The sequence below is a fragment of the Chelonoidis abingdonii genome, chromosome 10 (assembly GCF_003597395.2).
Source record: "Chelonoidis abingdonii isolate Lonesome George chromosome 10, CheloAbing_2.0, whole genome shotgun sequence".
Taxonomy (NCBI): Eukaryota; Metazoa; Chordata; order Testudines; family Testudinidae; genus Chelonoidis; species Chelonoidis abingdonii.
The window spans coordinates 73,409,739-73,433,664 of record NC_133778.1 but is presented as its reverse complement, the minus strand read 5'-3'; the positions used below and the strand labels follow the sequence as shown (position 1 = coordinate 73,433,664).

General features: G+C 40.7%; 1 protein-coding gene across 1 annotated transcript in view; it reads left to right on the top strand.

Moving 5' to 3' along the window:
• The window catches only part of PTPN4 (protein tyrosine phosphatase non-receptor type 4), a 204,525-nt gene that overhangs the window by 38,337 nt on the left and 142,262 nt on the right, over positions 1 to 23,926 (top strand). The window contains 1 exon segment of the mRNA XM_032795835.2: positions 7,643 to 7,797. Coding sequence (XP_032651726.1) covers positions 7,660 to 7,797 — 138 coding nt within the window. The 5' untranslated portion in view covers positions 7,643 to 7,659.

The window sequence follows — 23,926 nt, the reverse complement described above, 5'->3', positions numbered from 1 at the left end:
TTCTTTCACTGTGAAAAATCTGTCCAAATGTGGCAGCGTTCATAAGCTTCTGGAAATTGCTGTTTGCGCATGCTTGGTAGAGTTAGTTAAATTTTCCAAAAATTCAGAGTACATTGAGTGTGCTTCAGCCCAGGGTTGCTGGTACTGAGTAGGACTCTTCCTGCAATTGCTTCTACTGGATGCTAGGGGATCCTATACAATAAGGCACCAGAACTGAGAGCAAGGCACTCTCAGTGCTCCCCCGGTTGATGCCCAGGCTGTGTTGAGAGAAAAAAAAGGAAGATATGGAAAGAGGGGTGGAACAGGAGCTGACTGTGATAAGAGTAAAGAGAGACTGGGGTGAATAAGAGTCACAGAAGAGCGAAATGTGTGTAGGTTACTCCAGAGGAGTTGTACTTTGCAGGTATGCTTTCTGACACCATGTGGGGCAGCCATCTTCAATGGGGTCAGCCTGCCTGTGGTCCCATTGGTAAGAATGGAAGGCAGCAATGAATTCTGCTAAGGTCAACATTACAGCTGTCAGTAATGCTGCCATTTCCCTGGAACTACCAGCCCTGTGGCTTTAGTCCAATTGAAAGTAATTGGAGACGTCAGCTCTGGTGAAAAAGGGCAAAATTTGGAGTTTGCTTCTAATAATCTCTAGATGATGAGAAATTTAAAAAAATCTCCAAATATCACGAGTTGGCAATGCTGTCTAGTGAACAACATGGGTTACGCTCTGTATCTCAAGTTTATAAGATAATAGTCAGATTTGCTTCATTTAAGAAAAGTTCTTATGTAGTGACAAAATGATACTTTAAAAATAGTAATGAATGTAATAATGCCTCCCTTCCTTTCCCTCACACATCTCTTTTTTGACATTTTGATAGTACTGCTGTATTTGGTCATCTAGACTGTTATCTTTGACTTCTTTCTTGCACCATGTTTACATTTATTTAAAGATGGAAAGTGCTATAGAAGTGCAAGGTATTTGTAAGGTTTCCAGTTGTGGTATGACATGCACAGTCGTTCACTAAGAACTAGATTGAAACAATGTGTTTAAAATGAATCTGATCCAAATACTTGGAGTCATTTCAAATAGCTGGATACATTTATTTTTGTGAGAGGTGAAACTTTTTCACAGTGTACTAAGGATGTTCACTTTAGTGTCCTGGATGTGGGAGGGTTGAACAGATACATCCTGTAAGTGAATTATTGTAAAACATGGGAAATACGCTTAAAATTGGTGGAAAGAGGTGATGTTAATGAAGTGACTCCTCAGCTACTTTTTGTATTACCTGTAAACTGCACCAGCAAGGAAAAATTACCACATAAACTATTCTATCTTCAGTTTGATAATTTTTTCCCTCAGCTGTCTTTGTGATTGCTCAGATGTTGTGATCTGGGTGTCTGTGGGGGCAGGGGGGGGAATTAGCTTCTGGCATTTTAAAACTGCTACGTTGCAGAGCTGTGTAGGGAAAATATTACAGTTGAATTTCTATCAGGTTTTTTTTTCTGAGTTTGTGTTTTCCTGTCGTCATGCATCAGTTTAAGTCGCTGAGTATTGACATGTAATTAGAAAGAAATGTTCCTGATGCAGCTAGGGTTTCCTTTCAGTACTGCATGCTAATTCTGCATGTGGAAAAAAGACAGTGATGAAGGAGCTTTAGAACTGCTTAGCCAAAAATTGAAGATAGAGATGGGTTAAGTTGGAACTATAAAGTAAATATTACAGTAGTACTATATATATGTTCTGATATATACTCTCTAGCTTTCTCTTCTGGGGTTCTGTTTTGTACTACAAAGTTTGAGAACTAACACCCATTACTAAATGTTTTAACAATAAATATTAACACCTCAGAAGTAATCACATGTTTGAAAAATAGAGATATTTTTAGAAATAAAATCAATCCAGTGACTTCTATTGTTTTTTTAAATTTTTTTGAATGATTGGTGCTCTGGAACATTTATATGAATATAGCATATTTGAAAGTTCCAACATGGTGCTATTGATTCAATATATGAAAATAAAATTGCACAATATAGTGTTTAAGTTCCTGAAAATGCCATCCAAGAAAACAGAAAAAAGATGACCAGGGAGGTTTTTATCATTTTTTTCAGATAATGAAAATAAAATGGAAAAATGAAAACTTATGTAGGAACTGAGACAGAGTGGTGATATGTCTGTGTCAAATTGTGAATTCCAATTTTGTTTGTTGTAACTTTTTTTTGTTTTTTTAGGGACTCCACTTCATTGTAGATTAGTCATTTACTAGTATGGGCTTGACACCTATCTGAATGACTGTCTGAGAAGCTGGAACAGAGCAATCTTGAGTTTGCAACTCTGATTGTGTCTGTACTACAAGTCCATCCATAAGAACAATTAACTCAACTCAGAAGTGCAGATGGTGTGGCAGGTAGAAGGGAGAGTTGGAGTGTAGAATTTCCCCAGCTCAGCACAGAACCCAAAGAGGTCAGAGATTATATTTAAGGGGAACGCTTTCTGCAAAGCAGGGGGCTGACTGCTGCCACATGTCAGAAGACTCAGGCGGACAGGAAGAGAAGAGAGGAAAGGGCCTACTGTGCTTGAATGCAAACCTGACCTCAGATTCACAAGAGAGGTGAGATCACATTGTGACATTCTCCAGGGTACAACCTGGACTGTTGAACTGCAGTGTCCCCTAACTCTCTTTCATGGGATGCCTTTTACACTGTTTTACTGTCAGAACAGCCACTTCTGGCCTGCTTATGCACAGCCACTAGCATATAAAATCACTCCCAGATGTTTACATGAATGCTTTCCCAGCCATTCATGAATAGATACAGGGTGACACCTGCATATCCCCAGCCTGAACCCCAGAAATGTGTATCTTGCACTGTCCAGGGCTCTTCTAAGCAGTGAAAGCTCACAAATAGCCTGTCATTCCAATAATCAATATGCACCAGCCTTGTTGACTTGAATAGAGATGTCCCAAACACTTCAATCAAACACACTGGTTTAGATAAAAAAACAAAACAAATTTATTAACTAGAGAAAGATAGATTTTAAGCGATTTACAAATGTTAAGACATAAAAGTCAAACTTGGTTAGAAAAGAAACTAAAAGAAAAACGTACAAGTGAGTTCCTAAACTTTACTAAGGCTAATAAACTTAAAAGCAAAAAAGATTTCTCTCACCCAAAAGCTTCAGCTGGAAAAACCTCCAGACTAGGACCACTCTCCTCCAGTTCAATGATGCTACCTTTTGTCTTTCAAGCGTTCTTGCTACCATAAGTAAAGATGGGAGGAGAGGGGTCTAGAGTTATTTTTTCTCCCCTTATATTCTGACCCTTTGTACTGGAAAAGTCTTTGTTGGGTCATCGGATCAGCAGTTCCATAGCATAGGTGAGCTGCCAACTGTCCTTCAGGTGAATTGTAAATTTCTGGTTTACAACTCCTCTGGTGGTGAATCTTCAATGCCAGGTAATGGCCTGTTAGCACCTAGCTGGCGTGACAGGTGTGCCTTTGTCTTTGAGAAAATGGTCTGAGGGCATTACCCAGAACTACAGCATATTTCAGTAACAAGCACATAGTAAAATCTCATAGCTCCATATACAATGTTGATATGCACATTTTAACAGAACAGTGATGTTGAGTAGATTGTTTTCAGATGATACCTCACAAGGCATACTTTGTACAAAATACATCATTACCATATAAGTGGTGAACATGGGGTACAGGGTGTCATATACACCCATGAGGTTGTTTAGGACTTCTGTAGTCTTAGTCTTCTGTAACTTTCTAGGGCTGTTTAGTAAAGTTCTCATGTCTTAAGAAATTCCTTGTAATCTTCGTCTGTCACATTGTTCCTCACTTGGTTAATTAAGAAGCTCAGAACACCCAGTGAGAAACTCGAAGGGATTGTTTATAAACAACTGGGGACTCAGGAGGACTCAGTTGCTGGTTCCAGGGTATAAGAAGTCTGGAATGAAGAGCCCCATATTCCAAGGATGGATTGCAGGAATGACATCTGCATCCAGGAGTGTGCCTCAGAGACTCTGAGCTAGCAACAGGTATCTAGCTCTTCCCAGTCCCAGCTGGTTCAGAAGTACATAGGATCCAGTAGTTGGGTCCACTCGCAGCAGACCGCTGTCCATCCTGAAGTGGGGAATGGCCCAAGTTGTGCCAATATTATCCTAAATTTCTTACATGTTGGTGTTCAGCAAATGATTTAAACCTCCTTGAGAAATTAAGAACCCCTAACATAGTCCTAAAGCATATTGTGTAAGTTAAAAACTTCTTCTGTAACCACCATCAACCTCACAATTGGTTAACTGAAAGATCTGGTATTGCAGTTTTCCAATGACACTTGGTGTAACTCTTAAAAGTCTGACTTCATGTAACCTTTTGGTAAGCATATTATTTTCATTAAATATAAAGAGAACTTTGGTCAAAATGTACATGCATGTTAAATAAAGAAGAGATTACAGAGCGAGTTTTGAATTACAGTTTTGAATACAGATCCTACGTTTCTTCAAGTGCTTAACCATATATGAACCTGAGTCCCCTTTATTGTCAGGAAGTGTACATTTATGTATGAAGGTACTGTGCCCAGTAAGCATACTTGAGCACACTACCTTCAGACATCATCACACTGAGAGACTGATTCAGGCAACAGTTCACCCAGCCTCAGGATCCTCCAGCGCAAACTCATCAAATTTCTCTCAGAGGAGGAAGAACATCCCACAGAGGAGGACATGCAGGCACCACTAATCATCTCCTTTTCTCTGGATGAGACAGTAATCCCTTCAGCATCATCATGCCACACTGACTATAGGAGCTTTCAGGACCTCATGAAAAGGGTAGCTGATGCACTCTGAATTCCTCTGGAGGAAATTCAGATGGCCCTCACAAACTTTTAGTCATTTTACCCGAGACTCTGTCAGAGTGAGTTGTTCTGCCCATTAGCGAGGACCTTTCAAGCCTGTGAAAACAGTCTGGGAAACTCCATCTTCCATTGATGCAAATTCTAAGACAAAAGGCAGGGAATATTATGTGCCATCTAAATGGATGTAATATCTATACTCCTAGCTGGGACCTGGCTCTGTTGTGGAGGTGGCTGCAAATGAATGGACTAAGCATTCCAGCATGGTCCCATGAGAAAGGGAAATGAAACATTTAGAATTTCTGTCTGAAAAAATTATTTTTTTTCAAGCCAGCAGTTTAAAATAACCAGTGTGTTCAATGCTAGCATCTGTAGTGATGCATCATTGTGGCTTCAATTGCTGGGAATCCCAAGAGAGGTCCAAGCCATAGTGGAGGTTCTTCCATTTGAAGGACCAAATCATTTCAGTTGGAAGACTGATCTCAAGGATTCTGTGCAGTTCTTTTGTCCCTTGGCACATACTGTCCTGCAACGAAGAGGAAATAGTATAAACCTCAGCCTTTCTCTAGACAAAAGACTATGTCACCTGGTTTCTACTGTTAGAAATCTACTGAACTCCACAAGAAGCAGCCAGGGTTTCAGAAGAGGTGATCGTTTGCTCCTGCTTTTTCTTCACAGCCAGCCACAACTAGTAAACATTCCTTTTGAGATGCTGGTCGAGAGCTGCAAACCAACCTTTCTTCTGGATCTGCCTTCTCCTTCTCCTTGCCATTTGGAAACCACCTTGCCCTATTTCAGGGGTCATGGAACAACATAATGGACAAATGGGTCTTGGAGTTCGTAACATCTGATTATACAGTCCAGTTCCATATTATACCTGTTTCCTCCTCCCCACACACGCACCTTCTCTGTCCGTTTATAGGGACCCCTCTTGTTAGAGGCTTCTCATCTCTTAAGTAATAAAGAGGTGCTTCCACCTTGAAGAGGGAAAGGTTTTATTCCAGGTATTTCCTTTCACCCAGGAAGAAGAGGGAGATTGGTTTTGACAGCTCTTACAGAGTCCCATTTGAACCCTGGGCTTCATGTTCTTTCTTTCACTTGTCTATCAAGACCACCCTTCTTCATTCTGACCACATCAGCTGGAAGGGTGGGAAAGAAAAGAGATCTCATTGCAAACTCGCTCTTACACGAGCTTCTACATTGACAAGGTATCCCTCAGACCTCACCCAAAATTTATACCCAAGGTTGGTCTGAATTTCATTTGCATAGGTATTCATTTGCCAGTCTTTTTTCCTAAACGATATTCTAATCACGATGAAGCTAGATTACATACCTTGGATATTCAAAGGGTTCTTGCCTTTTATCTTCAGAGACTGAAACTCTTTTGGTCTTCTCTGAGACTCTTCCTTTCCTTCCTTATTTCGAAGATGAGGAGTATTCCTATTTCCACCCAGAAGTTATCAGAGTGGGTTTTGGGATACATTAAGCTATGTTCTGATTTACGAAGGTAGTTTCACCAGTTAATATTAGGCTTAATTCAACCAGGACCTGGGCGATCTTGGTGGTTTCCCTCAGGAATGTCCGCATGAGTAATATCTGTAAAGCTGCCATATGGGGTTCCATAATACCTTCTCCAGACATTGAGTTGGTAGCAACTTTTGCAGCCGATGTCTCTTTGGTAGGGCAGTCTTTCAGTCTGTGGTAGATATTTAGATCACTGCTTGGAAGTCACCTAGAGCGGAATACACTTATGGACAAATATTTGAAGAAGAAAGAAGGGAAGGTTACTTAGCTGTAGGGCAGAGATTGCCAAACTGTGGGGTACGCCCCCCTAGGGGGGCACAGAGGAAAGGGAGCACCTTCCAGCCCTGCCCTCAGCCATGGCCCTGGTCCATGGCCCTGGCTCCCAGCCCTACACCTGACTCCGTCCCCAGCCTCGGTGCAGCTCCATACTTGGCCGTGGGCGCAACTGTGGCTCTGCTCTCAGCCGTTGGCCGCGGCTCTGATCCTGGCCTGAGGATGAGGCTGGGGACTGGAGTGAAACTGCATCTGGCCACAGGCCCCCAGCCTCAGACCCTTGTTATGGCTCCGGCCCGAGACCCATGCTCAGGTGAGGCCCCAGCCTTGTCCCCCTCACGCCTGCCTGCATCTCCTCTTTCTCCCTCATGGAGTTGTGGCCCCACTCCTGGCCTTGACTTTGGTGGGGGAAGTAGGGGGAGTGCAACCCTCACAAGTTTGGGAACCACTGCTGTAAAGTAACTGGTGTTCTTTGAGATGTCATTCAAATGTGTATTCCATCACTTGCCCCATTTCCCTTCTGCTTCAGAGTCCCTCTGTAATAATATCATGGAAACCATGATATAGAAGGAACTGGAGTGGTGATTGATCCTGCTCCGCTCTTCATACCTTTGATAACAGGCACAAGGATGATCATGTATAGACCAGATAGACAATGTGAGCAAAAAGTCTGTAATCTCTGGCATGTGGGGCACATTTGCACCTAGACTGGAATATTCATCTGGACAAAACATCTCAAAGAACTCCAATTACTGTACATGTAATTAATCTCCATTTCAGATCTGAAAAAAGACTGTGGCAATATTATACTTCATTATTAGTTACCAGGGTTTTATTACTAATTTTCATTTTATAAAGAAACAGGAAATGTGTTTGATAAGTCTATTTTTCAACAGAATGGCTTCCTTATGAAATCAGCTTTCTTCTAAGTCATGCGCTTTTGCTTTCTTAAAGTTATATCAGTTACAGGATTTCTTCTTTCATTTTTGTTTTTTTCTAAAGAGCTTGTGTGGATAGTAATGACCGCACGTTTCCGATTGCCTGCTGGCAGAACCTACAATGTACGAGCGTCTGAGCTGGCACGAGACAGACAACATACAGAGGTGGTCTGCAATATTCTTCTCCTGGATAACACTGTACAAGATTTCAGAGTTCATGTAAGTACAGTTATATGTATTATTTAATTTAGTAACGGTTTCACTGTGTACCTGCTTTAATTTGTATATACCAGGTACTTGCTTTTCTTCACTGTGTCATAAGTTTGACTTCCAAACAAGACCTGGAAAGTATTAAATAAAAAACAAAACAAAACACCTTAATAAAGCTAGAGACTATATTTGAACAAACATGCTTGCACAGAATTAGCCATCTTGTGTACCTCATCAGTTTTGGTATCCTCTATAAATACAGTGCGAACACTTGTGTTTGAGAATTGAGTGTTGGGAGCATAATCTTCTGCTATCTGATCCAGTTTCTCTTTAGGGCCCCTATACTGCATGATGAAGCCAATGGTAGTTTTAACAGTGAGTTGAATGGAAGCAGGAACAGGCTCTAATGGTTTGTCAGGTGTTTGCATTTTAAACACATGTATCATTTGTAATGCTGTCAACTCTCTTGACTGTGTTTAATATGTTTAGATAAGTTAATGTAATCATATTTACTATTGAATTTACAGATTTTTCTGAATATCACCATATCTCTTTCTCCTCTGCTTTTCTCAGATTATGTTCTGTTTAGTTCTCAGTATTGTTATCTTTTCTTAAAAAGACATACATAGTACAGATCTTAAAGAAGGGTAGGACAGAAGAATCAGGAAGCCAATTGCCAGTTAGTGGATGAATGATAATTGCAAAATAATTATGAATATACTAATGGAGTCAGTGTGTAAATATTTGGAAGGCAGTTTTCTGTAAAAAAAAAAAAACTGGGTTGAATTGAGAAAATCTAATGACCTACCAAGCTGTAATTACTTATAGAATAGATAAAATGAAATTGTGCGGTCTTATACTCATGCATATATTTATTTACGGCATTTGGACGTTCAAAAAACATTTGGCAAAGACCCTTACAAAAAGCTATTCAGGGACACGAAAGTTGTCATGGAATGAAAGTTAACGTACTGTCATGGGTTAGAAACGTGCTAAAAGAAAAAAATATTCTCAACATGGCAAAAGGTTAACAGTACAATGCCTCATTCTTATAAGGACAGATGTTCAATTTATATTGATCAGTGATCTGAAAAAAAAAGTGAACAGTGCAGGGCCGCTCGGGGTGGGGGTGGAGGGCGGCAAGTGGGGCAATTTGCCCTAGGCCCCCTCTGGCCCCGCAGCGGTCCGGGTCTTCAGCGGCATTTCGGCAGCAGGGGCCCTTCACTGCTGCTGAAGACTGACTGAAGGGCCCCCTGCCGCCGAAATGCAGCCGAAGACCCGGACTGCTACCGGGTGAGTACAAGCACCGCATCTCCCCTGCTTTGCCCCAGGCCCCCTGAATCCTCTGGGCGGCCCTGGAACAATCTGGCAAAATTTGTAGGTGGCATGATCATTATGATTTATCAAGACTAGAAAAGACTGAAGATTTCAGAGGGTTAGGTAAATGAACAGCATGATGGCTGATTAGGAGCAGGACTTCAAGTAGGGGATAAAGGTGGAGTTGAGAAGGAGCTTCACTCTGGTGAATCGTAGATGTGTTTGACTTTTTTGTTGGAATGACATTTTTAGGAAGTTGTAAGCAGAGAAATTTTAATTTAAAAAATATGAGCAGCTGTTCAGCTTAGCAATTGGGAAGTTATTTGGGATATAAGAGAGAGAATCATGTAACTGAGTGTGATTATTTCATTTAAAGTACAGAATAAAAACTGAATTTTTCTCTCTCCTTTCAGAAACCAAGTAGCAATAAAACATCTCCAGTCTTTTCGCAGCCTCTTTTATGCATAGAGATTTTTAAAAGATTAAAATAGATGTTTGTATTGCAGTTTAGTATTATTGGGATGGCATTTCTGAACAAAATGAATCTCATTATAAACTTCTGGAAGAAAAATAAATCACCAACATCATCTCTGCCATTAACCATAGCAAAAAGGGTTGTAAAAGTTCAATGTAATGTAGAAACAAATGAAAGCTGCCAAGATTGAAAGATAGAGGAAATATGCCCTCCAGGACAAACTGAGTTTTCACATAACAATCTGTTGTTTCCCTCTTTGAATGACAGGAAATAATTATTAGTAATCACTAAAGTTCCAATTTTATCATGGTAAAATTAATGGAACATTTATGTAGGAAAAAAAGAGCAAAATCAGGGTATGGTCATGGTGGGGCTGAAGCCAAAACCAGAGCGCCGCTGCCTGGGGCTGACAGCTGGAGCCGAAGAAGTCACAAAGATCTGTTAAAGTCATATAATCCGTGACCTCTGTGACCAAATTGTATCTGTTAGGGTCAGAGTCCATACATAGTGCTGACAAGTTTCTTTATGCAATTTTGCCAGTAAACCAAAATCCTGATCTGTGGCTCTCTTTGTCCCTTCAATTCAGGTCATCCAGTAACCCCAAAATGTCAGGGCTTGTCTACATGGTGCCAGCAGAACACAATAGAGGGGTGTGATTTGTAAAATGCACTATTGTGCATCACTCTGATTGCCCCATATAGACCTGCTGACACACACTGCACCTAATTTGCTTTGATGAAGTCTGATTTCAAACAGGACTACCTAAACATGAATAATATACCTTTTAGAGTGCTCCAGCAGGGTCTACATGAGGCAGTTAGAGTGCAGCATGTTAGTGCACTTTACAAATCACACCCGTCTGGTGTGCTTTGCAGTGACCTGTAGGGAAGCCCTCAGTTATGCAGAATTGTTATGCAGTTATGCAGAATGCTAGCCTATGATTAAGAAGAGACCATCAAACTTGTCATTTTTAGACATTCCTGGTTTGAACCTAAATCACTTACAGTGAAAGGGTAATGCACTTAACTTACACATTGTTGTACAGCGTTATTTCGTCCCAGCCTTCGCTTCGGGCAATTAATTTTTAAAAAGATGAGGATCAGGATTTCCTATAATCCCTGAGGGGTATATTCATATTTTTTAAAGTTGAATGGGATTTTTGCAGTGCCCACATCCCCTTCACATCCCACAACTGCCTGCTGCCATGAGGGAGCCCAGGGGAGTCCCCCTACCATTTATAGCAGAGAGGAAGGTGCAAGCCACCCCTGAGAGAAGATCATCAGTGGCTGGCTGTGGGTTGGAGTATCAGATTCCACCTTGCCCCCAACTACTGGATTGGCCCAAAAATTTCTGGTTGAAGCTTTTTCTTTTTGAGTGAAGGACAAGCAGAACTTTCTTCCACCCCAGAAACCAATGATGTTTCCATCATACAAAGTTTTCTGGAGGAAGGGTATGCCAGCAGAGTGAAAATTGGGATTCTGCTCACTTCTACATTGACACTTATCACAGCTGCAGATGCCAACATTTCTGTGCCAACCTAAAATTTCCCCTTTTCAAGTAATAAGATCTGCAGATCTGGTCCACCTTGGAGACAAATGGATCATCCAGAATAGAAACAGGTATTGACATCAGTAGATTTGGATTTGTTGGTGTTATGTGGAATTTACCATGCTCTGCAGTAGAAGAAATTGTTATATTTTTTTTCTCAAAGTGTATTACACAGCTTATAATTTAGAAAATTGGAATTGAAGTATTCTCACTGTAGAAATTATCTCTAATGGAGGGAACTTCAGGAGGTGGGATATTCCCTGCCTGCCAGTAACTGACAAGTCTGGTTCTGCTTCCAAGCTCGAAGCAGGCTGAAGCGAAGTACCCATTGCAATAGCACTGTGGACCTTATTAACTGAAGAAAGGAAACTTTTAGGTAGTACAGATAAATTTTCATATTGTGCTACTTTGTACACCATATTTCCTCTTGATTATGTTAGTCTTCAGCCTCATTATTGTTTACATTACTATGTGACATTGAATTACATGAACCACTTAACTGGCTCCAAGCCTAATCAATTCAATACATTTGGATGTGGTTTTTATTGTTTATTACATTCTACGTTCATTGACTTTTCAGATTAATTTTTTTTAGTAGTACAGTATTCAAAGGATTTTCAAAAACTTGAAACATGAAAGCTTCATTATATTAACAAAATAAATAATTTAAAATTGATAACATGCTCAGCTGTAAGTAAACATGTCTGAAGATAGCATAGTCAGTCTGAGTTGTGTATGTAATAAATGAAATTCCATATAAGATAAGTGAGAATCACTAGGAATGCAAGCAAAAGTTAGTGTGGCATAAACCTGAATTTTAATCTTTATTGAGTGCTGAATTGCATCCTTTCTGGCTACTGAAGTCTGCTTATAGAATGCTGGTATGCAGCATTGGTCTCTCCAAGGTGCAGAATACAACGTGAAACAAACCCTTATTGTTAGTGCTAGGTTAGGCTGTTTTAATCTGCAGCTGGTGTTTTGTGGAAATGCTACTTGCAGGTTCTCATTGGATATACTTAGTGTCTATTATGAAGGCGCTGGTTGTGACATCATAGTTAAGGCTGACACTACTTTGTGCTTATAGCACGGATTTTACTTCACAGCGTATTGTCCCTAATTTTACAGCAGTTACTCTCTGAGGACATAATTAATTTTCTGGGAATTTACAAGTAAATCTTTTAGTTACTTCATACATTAAAATTAAATTGGATCATTTAAGAAATTTTAGAATTTTATGTGTTCTGTCTTTTCTTTGTCCCATCTGATCTTAGCAACAGAATAACACAAAGACTCCAAACTTTCCATATGGTTTAAAATTAATTAAAATATTGTGTATTCTCTGTATTTGAAGAAATTAGGTTGTAATTAAATTTTTAGTGATTGTTGCATCTAATTATTATGACTGTATAGGCTACAGACAGTCTTAAATGAGGCATGCTGTTGTTACAGCAGAGGAAACTCAACCAGTCGGTACTGTTTCTCAAAGCTAATTTACATGCAGTGATTTTATTGGTTGTAATGTCTCGGTGATATGAAGAGTTCTCATTGGTAGGTTACTTGACTTGGCTGTCATTCCTCTTTAAAGATTCCATGGCTGCATACTAGTTTGGGCATCATTATTTCCAAAGTCTTCCCATGGCATTGCTGACTTGCCTCTGCCGTGCATTGAGGCTACAGTGCTGGGGCAGTAGTGCCAGGGGAGGTGACACGGGAGTGCAGGCAGATCCTTTAAATCACTTTCTGGGACTTAACTCTCCCTGATCCTCTTCACATATTGCTGTTCTCAGTAATGTGGGACCCGAGCTTTCCTTGACTACCTTCAGTAATGCAGTCCTCTAAACCAATAGGTCAATTGCAGATTGAGGGGCAGATTCACCATTTTGCAGTGATTGCTATGCACTGCTTTGGTGTACTAGTGAATCTGCCTTTAAAAATTCAAATGGAAAAATTTATATTACATATCTTCAATTCATTTAATAATATCTCATGGTAGCATTCTCTTTGGTTGCTTGTTCAGGGTTTGCTTAGGACACTTTGAATAATTTTTAAGAAATTTAAGAGAATTTCCAGAAAAAAAACCTGTTAAAATGGAATTACCGTTAAGGGTAGGCATCAGTAATTTGGGTTGAAAAAAGTTACAGGGATATTCTAATCATCCTCAAATTAAGCATTATAAATCCAGCAAATACAGAGTTAAGTTTACACTTAAAAGAAATGTAAACATATTAAGATAAGAAATTCACAAGAAGGGCATCCATAAATCCTTAACTTTGCCATGTAGTGATGCTGCAAGGGAAAAAATATAAAATAAGTTTAAAATCTGTTTAATCTCGTCTGAGACCAGAAACACTAAATGCCTTAATCATAATTGTATGATGGATTGCATGATGTTTTTACATGGCAAAATTTAGGTTTTGTGGATGCCTTAACTGTGAATTCCTTCTTTTAGTATGTTTGGTTTTTTCAGTGTAACCTCAGCTCTGAATTTCCTTGATTTATAATGCTTGGGCTGTTATCCCTGTAATGTATTTTAACCGTAAGTAACTGATGTAATTTTAAACTTATTTCCATATAATGTATATTTTGGTCAGGGAATATAAAACACAGGAGCAGCACAACAGAAGAAAGACATGTATTACCCAGTGTGATGGGTTTCCCTTGGGGTGCCACCTGGAACTGGGGTACCACTGAGCTCCCGACCCACCAGCCTGGGCTCCCTCTCACACAGTACTGCTATGACAAGCTGCAAAGCCCTCCAGCCTGCACTTACACCAGCATACATACAGGTAGGGGTGCACACAGCTGCAGTTACAAGCAGGCTCTCTGACCAGCCCCTACATAGGAAGGCTGCTCTCAGCACCTCTGTAATATAAACCAAAATTATACCATCTTGCACTGCACAAGGAACTATATAGCGTAAACTCATAAAATTTGCCCCCTCCCTCAATGTGTAGAGGAATATGCAACTGCCTTTTGCCCCAAGTTATGATTCCCACACACTGGTTTAGATAAAGCAAAAACAAGTTTTTTAACTATGAAAGATAGATTTTAAGTGATAGCAAACAGATCAAAGCAGATTACCTAGCAAATAAAAAATGTAAATTAAACTTAACATACTAAATAGATTGGATATGAATAGCAGATTCTCATCCTAAGAGATGATACAGGCAGGCTGCAGATTCTTAAGGGGCAAGCTGTACTTGCTTTGCAGCTTGGAATCTTTAAGTGTTTCATGTACAGGCTAAAAATCCCTTTAACTTGGGTCCAGTACATCCCCCAGTTCAGTCTTTGTTCCTCAGGTGTTTCTAGGAGTCTTCTCGGGTGGGGAGTGAAGACCCCAGATATTGTCACTCCTTGTCTTAGATAGCTTTTGCATATGGCTTCATTCTCAAAGCTTGTGTGAAAAATGCTGACGTCCAAAGATGGAGTCTAGAGGCGTGTGGTCTTGTCACGTCCTTGCAGTCATAGCAGCCATTACTCGTCCATTAACGTTCTCAGGAAGGTTCCTCAGGTGGGAGATAAGCTTCTAAGGCCTATTGTTTTTTTTCCTAATGGCCCATTGCCCTGGACAGGCCCTTCTCCACCTGCTGTCTAGACGGAAAACTTCTTAACTAGTGGACATTACCCAGGTGAAACTACATTTGAAATAAATACATAGTCAATATTCATAACTTGAGAAACAAAAATGATATATGCATACAAATAGTATAATCATATTCAGCAAATCATTCTTTTCAATGACATCTCACATGGCCAGTCTTGCATAAAATGCACAATCATTATGCCATAATCTTATCATATATCATATAATATCACTGTGAAGAATATGGGGTGCAGTCTCACACCCAGGATGTGGGGATGGGATATATAAAATCATCAGTCATCTAATGAATCTGGTCATGATGGACAGCTGAGACCACTTACTGGAATAAACAGAGTGGAGGTGGTGGTCTGCACTGGGTCGCTTGCTGGTGTGGAGGTGAAAAGTTGGTCAGGACTTGATGGTTCTGAAGTAAGGAAGCTGGGTTAATGTAGTGTAAGTGTAAATATGTATTAAATAAACTTGTAGACTTCTGATAATCTAGCAATGACAAAAATACGGAATGCAGTTAGTCATATCTATGAATGTATAGTATCTATTGTAGTCTTTCATATGCCATTTCTTCAAGGAGAGCATAATATAGCTATCAGAGATGCATGCGAAACAGAAAATATTCTAGGAATTAGTAAATCCATCACCATTTTCACTAGTGTTGCAAAACAGTGCAATAGAAGACATTAGATATAAAAATATTAATTTTACATGTCAAGAGTTTAGTAACAGTTAAATAATTTTTTAAAATATTTTAAGGCTGACAGCATCCTTTCAAGCTACCAACTGGAAATGGTCCCATATTAAAATATGGATGATGTTTGCAATGACAATGAAATACATAAATGAGGATTTGTTGCATGGTATGTTGTGAGTTTGTTAATTATGGAATAATACTTACCCATTTTTATAACATTATAAATGAAATGTTAGAAGTGAGAATATGGAATCAGTCCTGCAGAGCTTAATATATTTGTTTGCGCTCTGACAATAAATGTATTACAGCAAAATTTCTGACACTGAAAGCAAAGAATCCTGGTGACTACAATAGAGCCAATGTACACCTATGAAAATAAATGCAATTTATTGCGATGGAGTTTGACTTTTAGTGATTGTTGCTTGTGGTAATCAGTTAGATGGATCACAAACTATTTGCTATAGGCCTACTTTTTATATTTATTGGTGAGATATTCTGTAAGGATGAAATGGGAAATGATTGTTTTCTTTGTCCCCTCAAAAATAAGATTTCACAGTTTTTTGAGCACCACTTGGCTGCAGGTATATTGAATGTCAAAGTTTGTAGGAGTGCCAACTAGATCTAATTACAACATTACCTACTGACCTTGCTTGTAATATGCCTAAAAGAACTTAGTCTGTCTTTATGTGGTGATGATTTTGTTTGCCATATACATGCCTGATTTGGGCAGTTAACGCTTTTTGGATCTAAATGTAGTGATCATTAGGTTGACTATTTTTAAATAAGTTATCAAAAAAGATGTATTGTGCTGTTAATTATATAGTGTGAAAGTGTTAATACTGTGTTACCACAGGGGAGTTGTGAAAAACAAACTGAGAACTCTTCAGGGGACATGATCTAACTGTTCGAGAATGTACTTTGCAAACCATAAAATACAGACCCAATGCAGAAAAATACTGTGTGGCAACTATAGTTGGAGTGCTTTATGGACTTGTTGGTCTTCAGAATTTCTTTTACTAGGTAAGTGGAGAGGGAGCTTTACATAAACTATTTGGAAGGCAAATAGTACAGGATGGTGTGAAAGAAGGAAAAAAGTTGAGTGTGTGGGAGTGAGTTCAAGGGAGTGGCTCAGGGCTTGTCTACGCTACAGACATTACAGTGGCATAGTTAACGGCACTGGAGAGCTGTGCGGTACATGCTTCCTACAGCGCAGAAATGATTTTTCCATTGTTATGAGTAATCCACCTCCCCAAGCAGCAGTAGCTAGGTTGACAGAAGCATTCCTCCATCAACCTAGCTGTGTCTACACAGAAGGTTAGAATCAGCATAGTCCTGGTGCTCGAGTGTGAATTTTTCACATCTGCGAGTGATGTAGTTGAGCAAAATTTTAAGTGTAGACTAGGCCTAAGAAAAAAACTTGGGAACGAAGTGGGAGGAGATGGAGGAAAGAGATACTTATAGTTGTGGGGGATGATTTATTTAGCAGTAAAGGTTGAGTGCAGTGTGGCACAAGAAGAGAAGAAGCAAGTGCAGACATTCAAGGATATAATAAAATGCAAAGTTTTTACCTAATTCTGAATAATAAACTCCCCTTCACTTTGGCCTGGTTTACACTACGAGTTTATCTCAAATTTAGCAGCGTTAAATCGAATTAACCCTGCACCCGTCCACACAACGAAGCCCTTTACTTCGATATAAGGGCTCTTAAAATCGATTTCTGTACTCCTCCCCGACGAGGGGAGTAGCACTGAAATCGGCATTGCCATTTTGAATGAGGGTTAGTGTGGCCGCAATTTGATGGTATTGGCCTCCGGGAGCTATCCCACAGTGCACCATTGTGACCACTCTGGATAGCAATCTGAACTCGGATGCACTGGCTAGGTAGACAGGAAAAGCCCCGCAAACTTTTAAATTTTATTTCCTGTTTGCTAGCGTGGAGCGCTGATCAGCACAGGTGACCATGCAGTCCCAAAATCAAAAAAGAGCTCCAGCATGGACTGTACGGGAGATACTGAATCTGATCTCTATATGGGGAGATGAATCTGTTCTATCAGAACTCCGTTCCAAAAGACGAAATGCCAAAACATTTGAAAAAATCTCCCAAGGCCATGATGGACAGAGGCCACAACAGGGACTCAACACAGTGCTGCGTGAAACTTAAGGAGCTGAGACAAGCGTACCAGAAAGCCAAATAATCAAATGGATGCTCACGGAGGGAGGGGCGACTGACGACTGTAGCTATCCCACAGTTTCTGCACTCTCCAAAAACCATTTGAATTCTGGGCTGAGCTCCCAAAGCCTGAAGGGTCAAAAACATTGTCACAGGTGGTTCAGGGTATATGTCGTCAGCCTCCCCTCCCCACTCTCCCTGTGAAAGCAAAGGTAAAAAAATAGTTTCTCACCTTTTTTCCATGTCACGGTATGTCTGCCGGATGCTGCTGGCAGTTGCAGTGCTGCAGCGCTACCCAGCAGCATCCCCTTGCCTTGCCTTGCCTTGCGGATGGCAGACAATACAGTAGGACTGGTATCCGTCGTCGTCATCTCGTGAGTGAGTGCTCCTGGCTGGCCTCAGTGAGGTTGGCTGGGTGCGCCTGGACAAAAATGGGAATGACTCCAGGTCATTCTCTTCTTTAAGTTTTGTCTAATGGAGATTCAGTCCTGCCTGGAATATCATGGCAGCTGGAGGCTTCTGCCTCAGGCTGCTTTCCCAGTCAGCAGCACCACGCGGTCGCACCTACCCCAGCCTACTCCGTGCTATCAGGGCTCACAATCAGATACTTAGACCTCTACATTTTGCTGCAAATAAAAAAATTTAAGCTACCGTTTAGAAGTGTCCCCCAACATACATATCCTGGGACATTTTGTATTTTACCAGTGTCAACCAAAGGCCCACACACAAATGGAGATTCAGTCCTACCTGTGCTTCTATCCTAGCAAGTGCAGAATGGTGGTTCACTCTACTTCGCTGTAAGCCAACCGCCCTCTCCTTCCCCCTTTGAGCTCTGCTTGCAGAGGCAATAAAGTCAGTGTTGTTTCTTATTCATGCATTCTTTATTACTGCATCACACAAATGGAGGGATAACTGCCACGGTAGCCCAGGAGAGGTGAGGGAGGAGGGAAGCAATGGGAGGGGTTGTTGCAGGGGCACCCCCTAGAATGGTATGCAGCTCATCATTTCTGTGGGATGTCTGGGGCTCTGACCTGGAGCGGCCGTTTGCCTCTCTGGTTCTTTAGTAGGCTTGCCTGATACTCTAGGCATGACTGACTCTCCATTAGACAAAACTTAAAGAAGAGAATGATCTGGAGAGTCAATCCCATTTTTGTCCAGGCGCCCCCGACCAATCTCACTGAGGCCGGCCAGGAGAACCCATGACAGCAGCAAACGGTATAGTATGACTGGTAACCGTCTTTGTCAATTTACAGAGCAGCAGACGGTACAGTAGGGCTAGTAACTGTCTTTGCTAACTTGCAAAAGGCAAGGGAATGCTACTGTGTAGCATTTCAGTACCGCATCTCTCAGCAGCATCCAGTAGACATACGGTGACAATGAAAAAAGGCTGAACAGGCTCCATGGTTGCCATGCTATGGCGTCTGCCCAGGCAATCCAGGGAAAAGGGTGCGAAATGATTGTCTGCCATTGATTTCACGGAGGAAGGAAAGAATGACGACATTTACCCATAACCACCCACGACAAATTTTTGGCCCCATCAGACATTGGGATCTTAACCCAGAATTCCAATGGGCAGGGGAGACTGCAGGAACTATGGGATAGCTACCCACAGTGCAACGCTCCGTAAGTCGACGCTAGCCTCGGTACATGGACGCACACCTCCAAATTAATGTGCTTAGTGTGGCCGCGTGAACTCGACTTTATACAATCTTTCCAAAAATTGATTTCTGTAAAATCGGAATAATCCCATAGTGTAGACATACCCTTACATAAAGAGTCATTATGGAATAAATATGGCAGGTCATATTTCTTGTGTCCTTATTGGAGAAAGCAATAACTCTTCTGTTTAATATACAATCTTCAGTCCACAAAAAGGGACGTATTACCGAAGTATATACAATAATATGAATAATCTAGGACAAGGCTTTAATTATGATAGCATTCAGGATCCTCAGTCAAGGATTAGGGCCCTATTCTGCTGCACTGATAATGTAAAGAAGATTGTTCCTCCCCAAAGCGCTCACAGTTTACATATCAAACAGGATACAAGTGGATGAGACAAATAAACAATGGGGGTGTTGGGAGTATCAGTGGAGTAGCCAACAATAAAAGGAACAGAATTTACCAGGCAGGCAGAAGTAAAAATCATGATTTAACCACAATTTATTGCTTAAAAGTACTTTACACTTCTATAGTGCCTTTCAGCTGACACCTATGAGCACTCCATAATAAAAACAAATAGACAAATTAATACTGGAAATGAGGTGTAAATTTTTAACAGTGAGAGAAATTAACCATTGGAAAAATTTACGAAGGCTCATGGTGGATTCTCCATCACTGACTATTTTTAAATCAAAATTGGATATTTTTTCTAAAAGATATGCTGTAGAATTATTTTGGGGAAGTTTTATGGCCTGTGTTATACAGGAGGTCAGACTAGATCATCACAAAGGGCCCTTCTGTCCTTGGAATCAATCTGTGAAAAACTTTGTGAGATGATTGTATGCTCATTGTAGAGACAGAGGTTAAAGTTATTTGGGGACCCAAGGTATGTCAGTAGTTGAGCAAGGAGGCTTTTAAACTAATTTAGTTCATATGTTTGTGCACTTTAATTGCTGCTGTTGCTCAGTATAATGATAATCCATTTGTCATCAGAGTCAGTGCAGAAGGAAGGCATGAGTTGTAGAAAGGGAAAATCAGGAACAAATTTGCAAGGGGAGAAGGAGGGAGAGAGAGGCAAAGAAATAAATGTGTGTGAGGAATGGCAAGTGAAACGTTGAGTTTACAGTACAGTTAGAGCATCAATTAGAGGAGAACAATAGATTTGATCATTCTTACCAAGTTCTTTGGGACAAGATTGTATTATATCTTTTGCATTTGTTGTATAGCACCTAGAACATCAAGGCCCCAGTCCTTGTGGTCTCGTGTGAGGTTTTGAGATGAGAATATTAAATAACCCGTCCAATGGGTACACCTCTGCCCAGGAAGCAGTAGTAGTCAGAACTATTGAGTATTTTGATGTTATTCCACATAATATTTTTTTTAAATAGGTCTATGTATTTACACATGTATGTGGGCTTATACACACACACAAAAGTTGCACAGTGTAACTGAATGCATGATTTTATTTTAACTTTCTCGTTAAACTGGTACAAAAGGCTGTGTGGACACTTGAGTTTATCTTAAATTAGTTAAGAATCTGTGTAAGTTAAACCAATGTAAGCCACCCTTGTGCCAAAATAAGTGTTTACATCGGTTGCACCTGTTTACATTGGTTTAAAAATGATTTAAATCAAACTGATTCAACTTTCTTGTTCACTCAAGTCCCTGTATATGTTAGGTTTAGCAGTTTTAGGCTTAAAGAAAAGCAAGCTCAGCCTTCAAAGAGAAGAAGGGAATACGTTTTTCCCTTGACCAGGGAAAGATGCCCTCACTCTACCTCTCCAGTATCTGTCAGACTGGGAACACGTCTACTTAAGAGCCTGATCTCACTATGGCATGGGTGAAAAGCGATATATGTACGAAGGGAACATTTAACCCCTGGATGAAGGCAAAATTAAGGAAGAGGAGATAATCCCAAGAATGAATGCTTGTAATTTTAAGAAAACTGAGTTTCAGTTTTTTCTTCAGAATTACTAGAGTATTTCTTTTTAGTGAGAATATCTATGGAAGGCATGCCAATTCAGTTCAGAAATCTGTGCAAAGCTGTTAAGTCGTCATATTGTATTCAGAGTTGACATTCATTTTACTCGCACATACCTTTAAACATCCTGTTCACAGGACTTCTCTATAAAGACAATGTTAACTCCAACCCAATATGTAGCTTATTTCATGACTTTTCTGAGAAACCTAGTTACGGCAAAATATACAACTGTTTTAAGACTTGATTTCAGTATTTGTTCTTTAAGATGATATTTTAGACTTCACCACTTGAAACCTCCAACTTACACTACTTTCAATACCCCTCTACTGTATTAACATACATTGTTTTTGGTAGTCCATCACTGATGATGATGCCAACATTGTCGCAGTTCTCATCTATGGCTACGCATATGGCTCCGAGGTCGGAACAGTGTTGACTGCACTGAGGGCGTGAGAAGTCTGTATTTATGATATCTGATGATACAGTTCTGTGGCGCCATTCATGTGCAGCCTGGAGATGAATTTTTTGATCCTGCTCAAACCAGTTACATGCTGATCTTGTCAGAGACCACCAATGAGTCCTATTCTGAGCCATTTGCTCAAGTTCTTTGGGATTGATGCCAGCCCAGTCAGGTTATCTTTGAAGCGCTTATATGGACGACCCTTGTTTCTTTTCCCGTGTCTCAGCTCCCCATGGAAGATCTGTTTTGGGAGATTGTGATCTTCCATTCTGATGACATGTCTGGACCACCTAAGTTGTGCTCTCAGTAACATTTCCTAAATACTGGTTGTGTTTGCTCTTTCAGGGACTTAATATTGGTCACTCTGTCCTGCCAGTGAATGCTCATTATTGAGCGGATGGAGTGCATGTGAAATTGCTCAAGCTGTTTAATGTGAAGTCTATAAAGAGTCCACATCTCAGATCCATACAGGAGAGATGTTAGAACGTTACACTATAGATCTTCAATTTGGTGGAGAGGCAAATGGTGTGTTGGTTTTGTTCAGAGTCGGCCAAGGGCCTGGCTGACTTTATTAATTCTGGAGGAAATTTCCTTATCAAGGGAACCGTTACTTGAGAGGTACTGCCCAAATACTTGAACTGATCCACATTTTTCAGCTGTCTTGGATGAAGATGGCCGGCACTGAGGCATTGAATGAGATCCTAGTAGGTACAGGACCTCTGTCGTCCTGAGACTGATGCTTCAGAAAATCTATCAACGATGACTTGAAGTTCGTCATATCTATGACCCATCAAGGTACAGTCATCTGCAAAAAGTTCCTCGACAAGAAGTCTCTCCAGTGTGTTGGTCTTAGCATTGAGTCTTTGAAGATCAAAGAGGGAGCCTTTGAGTCAGTAGCGAATGCAAGTCCATTGTGGCATGGCTGAGGACACAGGCCAAGAAGAAGTCTAGTCTCACTCAGTGCTGCAATATCAATATCTTAGTGGGCAAGTTCTCTGGAAACGAGCTGTTCTTCTCACAGGCCTTTGTGCATTGCCTCCATCAATAAGGGTGCAGACATTCCATGCTGCTGGATGATTTAGTTGGGAATTGGTCCTTCTTTGAGAAGGGAGTTGGACTAGATGACCTCCTGAGGTCTCTTGCAACCCTAGTATTCTATGATTCTGTGCTCCTACAATGATTTTTCTTAGTCTTTATTGTTTTTCGACTGCTGTAGGATGATCTGGCAGTCGTGGTAGTCTGGCCAGATGTTATGGGGCAGGCAATGTTTAGGGCATCTTTTCTAGCCCCTTTTTTGAAAAGGATGAGCAGTGCTACCCTTAAAAGGGCTACTCAGTCACTAGGCTGCTGCCGAACTTCTCCGCTGCCCCAGTGGCCACTAGTCCCAAGGCCGCCTATGTACAGGGTTGTGGTTACAACTGCCAGTGGTTATCTCCACCTATCACTTCGCCATGCCCCCATTGCCGCAGGACTTGGATTAATGATATAATGTTAATGATGATGAAATTTGATAAAATGATGTTAATGGGATGAGAGTTGCGAGGGAACCTGTGCGGGAAATTTTTGAGTGAGAAAGCTGTTGCACAGGGGCAGTCCCGCTTTCTCCTCCACAGAAGCCAGATTCCAGCCACATGAAGAATTATTACGGTTGGGGACTTCCTTTACTGCAGTGGGTGACAAGAACATCTTCAGTGCTTTGTCATGCTCGCCGTGCCCCACAGCACACTGCTGAACCGCTTTCATGGCAAGTGAATCACAAATTGATTTCCTCCGTCCTGTCCACCACCACGGTCTTTGCATGCTAGAGAAGGGCCGTTTCCCTATCTCACCAAGGTAAAAGACCCAGTGGCTACCCTCACCTGGTTTAGCCCACTTGTCTAATAGGTTTACCAGTGTGTGGCTGCTGTTGTATGCAAACAGCTACTTGGAGCCGTAGGTGAGAACTGGGTGTAGGTGAAGGCTAGAGCAGATGAGCTATTCACTAAGGAACACGATGTATTCCTCCAACAGAGGCCCTAGCCCTCTCTAGTATCCCCCATACATCTCCTATAACATACATTTAGAATGAATGAACTAACAAGCAAAAAACTTAATGGAAAATAAAATGTGAAATTATTTGCTGCAGGCCTCTGGTGTTCTGTAGTGGTAATAGCCTTAGGCTACAGAAGTGACTTCCTTTGATCCATGACATTCTGTTGAGCTTTTGCTGAGGTAGAAACGATTAAAATTGCTATCT